This window comes from Sciurus vulgaris (genome assembly GCF_902686455.1).
Source record: "Sciurus vulgaris genome assembly, chromosome: 15".
NCBI classification, from domain to species: Eukaryota; Metazoa; Chordata; class Mammalia; order Rodentia; family Sciuridae; genus Sciurus; species Sciurus vulgaris.
Window position 1 is genome coordinate 85,605,237 of NC_136476.1, and position 7,376 is coordinate 85,612,612.

A 7,376-nucleotide genomic window follows, 5' to 3' on the forward strand; every position below is an offset into this window, starting at 1 on the left:
GCCGTCTGGTTACACCGCAACTAGCGACCGCTCCCTGTGTGGAAAGTGGACTGTCCCTGTGGTCCTCGCAGCGTCCTCTGGTGTGTTAGCAGATGTGCTTGTGTGGCGTGGGACACTCCTTGTCTCCCAAATGAGGACCTACCATGTGTCACCTGACCTTGCACATTTAGTCTGGTCTGCCGTTCTAAGACAGTGGCCTCTTAGCCATTTTTAGGTGATAGACCCTCGTGAAAGTCTAATAGAAATCACATTCTGGCTCCGGAAAAATGTGCGTGTGTGCACAGGTGCGGTGCTTTCTGGGTGACTTGAGCCCTGCCCTCAGGCCCTGAACCAGGAAGCACCCAGGAGCCCAGTGCACCCAGGGGCCAGCAGCTACTGTTGATGCTGTTGCTGTCACAGAACGTGAGCTTAAGAAACTAAAAATGACCCACATGCCATCAGAGAGGATAGGATAAACCGCAGGGTGTTCTCGTAACAAGGGCACAGTGAGGATTGTCCCCCTCACACCTGCTGGAACCATGCAGGACCTGGGCAGGAGCCAGACGGCAGGGTGGAGGAGGGCTGCCTGGGGTGGGGGGACAGCTCTGGGTCAGTCTGGATGTCACTGACTAGTGGCATGTCACCTTGGGAAATGTGGTCAGCTCAGGTTGGTGCACGTCGTGGTGCATGCTTGACCACCTGAAGGCTTTCACTGGAGATGCTGCCCATGTGGAACCTTCCTGCTCTTCAGTGGGGAGGGTCTTGTCACCGCCCTCAGTGGGCACAGAAGCTGAGGCTCAGCGGCGTGAAACTGCTTGGGGGTCACCCAGCTTGTGCTGCCTCGGGCTTACCTAGCAACGAGACCCTGTCTGGGAGGGTGTTTCCAAGGGGACAGCCAGCACAAGGTGGCAAGTGCATCATCAGGGCTGGATCCCAAGCAGCAGCTTTGCTCCCACAAAATTAAGAGGAGGTGACTCCCTCCTACCCACAACAGCAGTGACCCCAGGAACCTTTTTTTTTTTTTTTTTCTGTAAGAATTTTTAATTTTTGCAACACACAGGAAAATACAGACAGACGCAGTCTCCATTTTTCCCCCCAGTGCTGGGGATTAAACCGAGGGCTCTACCACTGAGTCACACCTAGCCCTTCCTATTTCCTGTTTTGAGACAGAGTCTTGCTAAGTTGCTTAAGGTTTCACTAAGTTGCCCAGACTGGTCTTGAACTTGCAGTCCTCCTGCCTCAACCCTCAAGTCTGGGATTACACCTGGCTTCATCCATTTTGATACCTGAGTGCCTTCAGAGGTGCACACCAGAAGGAGTCCTTTCCCAGGTCTGAAGTGAACACAGAACGGCAGCAGGCAGCTCTCACGGGCTCTGGTGGAAGGACCAGGAGCTGCCCAGCGGGGGAGAAAGCTGGTGCTCATTGCTGAATCCCTGCTCAAAGCAAATGCTTCCCAGAGTGTCACCTTCACAGCCTGGAGGGGACCATCTCCCCAGGGAGGAGCAAGTGGGGTGTCCTGGGGGTGAGGCCAGCGCCTTGCCCGTGCATAGGGAAGACGGTGGGCGGGGAGTTGAGAAAGTGCCACCAGTGTCATGGGAACGGGCGGGACAGGTCGGAGCCCTTAGCAGATTGGTGTTCTGAGTTCAGGTTGCTGAGCCTGTGTTACAAGCAAGCTGGGAAGAGCAGCCGTTGGGCTCTTGATGAACAGGGATGACCGTTAGCACTCCTTGGAAGCCTGGTGCCCCCTTTTCTTTGTCCCAGCCAGGCCAGTCTAACCCTGCTGAGTGGAAGGCAGCCAGTGCGGACCCGGAGTGGGGAGGGCTGTGCCGGATGGCGTCCTCCAGGGTCTCAGGCCTATGACCAAGTGCACGTCCTTGGAGCAGAGGTTGGCTAGGGGAGGTGGGCAGGGCACCTGCTCCCGGGCGCCTCTGCCTCCCTGTCTTCACCTGGTCTGATGAGCGTGCAGGTGGAGCCATGGCAAGGTGGCTTCAGACGAGTGCCCCCAGAGGAATGAGCACCAGGCGACCGTGCACGCCTGCAGGCAAGGGAGTGGGTGGGAGTCTATTCCCGTTTCTGTCTCCCAGCACGGCCGTCCTCACAGGCAACACCCGGGGATGTGTCCGCCCCATCGGTGTCCGCAGCAAGCGACCATGACAGCTTCACAGGAGCCCTCTGCCGCCGAGCCCCACCCAGCCCCGCAGGGCCTCCTGGACCCCCTCTTCCCTAGACAGTGGCAGAAGTCAAGGAGAAGGACCTGCCTCCCAGACTCGGGTACCCTTGTCCCTGTCACAGCAGCTCCAAGACCCAGCCCAGTCCCCAGGCGGCAGGGAGCCTGTTTGTGTGGACGTGGGGGGTGGGCACCCGGGAGAGGCAGCGTGCTGTCACGCAAGCACTGCTGTCCCTGCGCTGCCCCCACCTCACCCGCCGTCCTCTCCCCAGGCAGTGGCTCTTTTGTGGCTCAGATCTGTCGCCCTTAATGAAGTGGCTTTCTGGCTGCGGATTGAGAGCTGCTACCGGGGAACGTAAGTCCCTAATAGAACGGAAAACACTGAAATGCTCCAAGGTGCCAAGCTGGGCCCAGCCCAGTGTGGTTCTAAAAGGCTAATAAAAATCCACCAATTAATTGTGACAGCTCAATGGAAAATTATTCAATTGTGAACGGGGTGAGCCGCAGCGCCAAGGGGGAGGGAGATGTTGCCATAGTAACATCAATACATGTCCTCATCTCCAGCCCAGGAGTGAGCCGCTTCTGACTGCTGCCTCTGACAGGGGACGGGATGCAGGGGACACTTGGCAGCCTTTGAAGGGGATGCTGTTCCTGGCCGCGGGCCTGCAGCCACTCCAGGCTGAGCGCCAGCCTTCCCAGGGATGGGATGTCATTTCCCTAATGCTCCCTGTTCTGTGGAAACCGGGGTTGGAGCAGGCAGTGGAGGAGACGGCGGCACGGTGGCTCCCTGTACCTTTGACCAGCTGCCAATTAAGGGGCTGCTAGGAGAGGTCCGCAGGCACACGCAGCAGCCTCTCCACCTCCCGGAGCAGAGGCGCTCGGAGCTTAGGAAGAGGAAGTGTCTGGGGCCCCGAGGGCTGGAGGGAAGGAGCCAGCCCTTCATTATGGATTTGCAGTTGTTACAACTTTTATTTCAAAAGATACACACAACACATCCATATTTTGAACATTTGAAATGCAACCTTGCTAGAGCAAAAATGTGTTCCTTCCTAGTTCATTTCCCATGAGGTTCCTGGCTCGGCACACGGCTCTCCGCGAGGGACAGCGGCAGAGGGCTGGAGGGCGGCCGGAAGGGCAGCTCAGCCGCAGCAGGGCTCTCTTGCCAGAGGGATCTGGTGTTAATGGCATGGAGACCGAGACTGCTGCTGCTTGTTGTTTGTCTGGGCCCTTCTTTTCTCCCCTTGATCTCCACTCGGGAAGCAGACTCTGCACCCAGTGGAAGGCACTCGTCGGCAGCTGCACTTGGATGTCAGCGGCAGCGTCCCTCTGGAGACTGTCAGAACCTGATTACCGCACTTGGTGCTCAGTCCGCCGCCCTCGGCCTGCTGCACGGCCAGCTCTGCCCATCCATATTCATGGCCCCACAGCCCGCCCTGCCCCTGCGGGAGCAGCCCGAGCCGCCACCGGCTCCTTCTCGCCTTTTTGACACGATCGCCTTTTTGTTTTTCTTCAGCAAGTTGGAAATCAAGAGTAAGCGCACACCTGACCGAGCCCGCTGCAAGAGCTCGTGATAATGCCACTGTCCTCTGAGTTTTGGGCTTTGAGGCTGCAGGCGGAGGGCCATGGAGACACGGGCTCCAGGACGCCGGCGCTTCAACGCCGGCCGAAGCGGAAGCTGAAGCCGCCTTTCTTCCTGCTGTAGCCATTGAGCTCCTCGGCCAGGTTCCCTAACAGGCCACCCGCCTTCTCACCATCAGTGGGCAGGAAGCCAGTGGCCTTGCTGTCATCCTGCCTGGCCAGGCGGAAGCCAGCCTGCTCTCCGCCCGAGGCCTGCAGCCCCTTGGCCCTGACAAGCAGGGTCTGTGCGTGTGGAGCCCTTGGCCACCGGGAGGAGCCCCACACAAAGTGGGGTCTGTCCCCCTGGGCCAGGTGGGCCCAGCTCACACGGGCTCCGATGCCGCCCACCGCGTCTGTGGGCTCCTTTCTGTCCAAAAGAGGAAAGCAGGCTCCCAGCGGCAGGAGCAGAAGGCAGGGCAGGGAGTAATGGCTCCTCACCTGACAGGAAAGAGGAGAGGGTTACGGCCCTGCGTGCAGCCACACTCCGCCGTCTGTCGACAGGGTTCCCAAGGCCTGGGCAACCCTGGAAGGGTAGTCATTACCCAGCTGGGTGAGCCCCGCTTCCAAGCAGCCTTGGGGACCAGGCCTTCCTTTCTTAGCAGGCTCAGGAGTTGCCGATGCCAATTAGGCTGGTTCTCCCTCTCCCGCGTCCCTGCTCCCCAACCGCCTCAGCAGCTCAGCACGGTCACGCCCAGGCTGCTGAGCGGCTCCAGCAGCCCAGGCCGTCGCGGAGGGCCGCGGGAATTTGGATCCATTTCTCTTCCATTATAATTATTGACTCTCGGGCCCTCTCACCTCAGCGCCACAGGGTAGGAAGTGAGAAGCATCTGTCTCTGTTTCAACTTGACAGTGAGTGGGTCTAGCTAAGCTGGTTACTGGGACACTGTTGCTGTCACTAACATAGGAACAAGTGACTCCCAAGAGCAGGAAATGGACTTGGTGGCCCTGCCCTACCTCAGACACTCTCCTGGGGAGGAGCAGGTGACAGGTTCAGTCCCCGCCACGTACAGCAGGCGTCGTGCCAGGGCCTGAGCTCCACGCGTTCCCTGTGGGACTGTGCTGCTGCTTCCTGGTGAACCTCACCTGTCGCCCTGCTGATCCCATTTTTTCAGGCAAGAAACCACCAAAGAGGGATTGTGCCTGGGCTCTGGACTCACGGTTCTAGTGGCTGGGATGGCGTCTCGTTGTGCCAGGCCTGCGGGCCATGCTTTCAGTACACACCCTCCTACTGCAGGGGTGTCGTCCCCGCTCCATCAGCTCAGACGGGCCACCTGAGTGTCCAAGGTCCCAGAAGTGTGGCCCACCCTCACCTGCTGCTGTCCCCACATGTGACCGTCTAAAACAAATAGACCTCCCTCAATGCTCCTGCCTCCGCAGTAAGTCGCTCGCTCCTCGCACAGAGGAAGCCTTGGGTACTGACCAAGGGTGAGCGGGGGCTGGCTCCTCCTCTGAGCAGTTGCTCTGAAGCTGGAAGAGAGAGCGCCAGCTTTGGAGAAGAGCCCTTTCCAGAAACTCCCCAGAGCTCTTTCCAGAAACGGCTCCCTTGAAAACATTACAAAGTGAGCTCAGCCAGAAAGCTTCGAAAAATAGTAAAAGCAGCCTTGCTCTCTGCCCAAATCTGGCTCTCCCAGGCTTCCCTGGCCCCCGGGGCTGGAGCAAGCTCTGCTGCCCCAGGGACGCCCTCCCATAGGGCCTGGCAGACTGGGGCTTCTCAGGGGACAAACACCCACTGCCCGTGCTCCTGATAAAAGGACCGCGGACCTAGGAGAACCCCATCTGGGTGGATGGGAATACCTGGGGGTGTCCTCCAGGTCTCCCAAAAGCACGCTTCTGGACGTGGAGCAGAAAGTGGCCACTCTCCCCTTTTGGGGAGTCATGGACCCCTTCAAGAAACGGGGGACACTCAGCCTTAGCGCCATCTTTTTGGAAACCTCTGCGCCATGAGAGCCAAGTGGAGGAAGAAGCGAATGCGCAGGCTGAAGAGCAAAAGAAGAAAGACGAGGCAGAGGTCCAAGTAAACTAGCTTGTGCACCGTGGAGGCCAAAGGAGTAGAAGTCAGGAATGCCAGAGGCCGGGGACGTTGGTACAAGTTGTTGGACTGCCTGCTACTGTCCACAGATTTTGTCTCGGTGGATTTAGAACTTACATCGCCCTCCCATCGCCAAGACCACCACTGAGAGAAGACCCACCTTGCGCATAACAGCCCCTATTGGTCCTTAACCCGGGACCTTTGGCATTCTGGACTAATTCTCGTTTCTCACTTGTGGCCAGTGTAACGCGTGTACAATAAATCATCCCTTCTGCTGTTTTAGCTGAAGAATCAAAAAAGAAGAAACGGGACATTCACCACTGAGCATGGGCCCAGCACAGCAAGGCCTCCAGTTCCCCATGTCCAGGAAGGGGCGGGAAGAGCGCCTGGTGGAAGACCGTGCTCCTGGCAGAGCCGCTGTGGCCAGTCTCTGCTGCTGGGCTCCGGCACCACCCGGTTCAGGTCTCCCCTGCCCTGGGCCTCCCCTGGGCCCTGGTTCTGTGCCCGCTGCTGCCTGCCCGCACCCAGCTCCTGACTCGAGGCAGAGGCCTGCACAGGGCTCCTGTTGGGACAGGGCTATACTCACCATGCTGCCAGCTACTCCTAGGAGAGGGGTCCCTGGGCCTGGCACTGGGCTTGGCGGAGCTTCTGGGGTCCTGTTCTGGGAGGCCTGCTCCTGGCTTCTCCCTGCTTTATAGGCCCCTGAGGTGTTCCACCCCCACGCTGCCTGATTGCTACGCATTCCTGACCCTGGGATTCCTTTGGGAGCACTGGTGGTGAAGGAGGGGCAGTGCTGGCCACACAATACAGACCAGTGCAGACAGGATGTGGCCCGACGAGCGGGGCAGACGCTGCCCTTGGAGAAGAGCGGCGGCATCATTAGCCGCACTCTGGGCTCCCACCGCCAGCCCCGAGTGCTCGGCCGCAGCTCCCATGCCACTCTTAATAATGTGTCCGGCATGTCTTTGTGGGGTCGGCCTCGCCGTCCCAAGGAGGTGCCGGGAGGGGGCTGCCCACCCCCACACCTCCTGCCCGCTGCTCTGGCAGGAGCCTCTTGTGAGCTGGAAATCACAGACGCCGCGAGGCCGGCCTGGCCGCTCCCCTCCCTCGGGAAGGCGAGAAGGGCCGCGCGCCTCACCTGCCCCGGCCTGGCCCGGCACCAAGTCGGTGGTCCCCGGCCTGCTCCAGCTTTCCCACCCTCGCACAGCACCACCAGGCCCAGCACGATGCCCATTCGGACTGTTTTCAACCTCTGCTTCTGTCCTGCTGGGTGGCCGTGGCCTCTTGTCCCTCTGAGTCTCCTCGGAGAGTGATCCCATCACCTCCGGCTCACAGCAAGGGGTCCTCAAGGTGAGGCTGTTGGCTGAGTGTGGACGGTGGCCAGGGTGCCGTGCAGGTCAGGTGGTCTTGTCTCCTGCTGCGTCCGCACTGGTGCCCGCAGTGAGGACACGGCCTTTGCCACTCCCCAGCCTCCTGCCTCTGGTGGCTTCTCCCAGGTGACTCCGCGGGCAAGGTGCTTTGCAGCACCACCGTGCGTGTGGGGCCGAGGTGACGGCACGGTGGTGCCACCTGCACCCCTCCAT

At 59.7% G+C, this 7,376-nt stretch overlaps 1 protein-coding gene across 1 annotated transcript; it reads right to left on the reverse strand.

Moving 5' to 3' along the window:
- Positions 1 to 3,800: 3,800 nt before the first annotated feature.
- On the reverse strand, positions 3,801 to 7,027 carry QRFP (pyroglutamylated RFamide peptide; the record flags this gene model as incomplete). The annotated part of the gene is made up of 2 exons (XM_079113489.1): positions 3,801 to 4,202; positions 6,932 to 7,027. The coding sequence occupies 2 exons, from the start codon at positions 7,025 to 7,027 to the stop codon at positions 3,801 to 3,803; spliced, it is 498 nt and encodes a 165-aa protein (XP_078969615.1).
- Between the last annotated feature and the right edge of the window lie 349 nt (positions 7,028 to 7,376).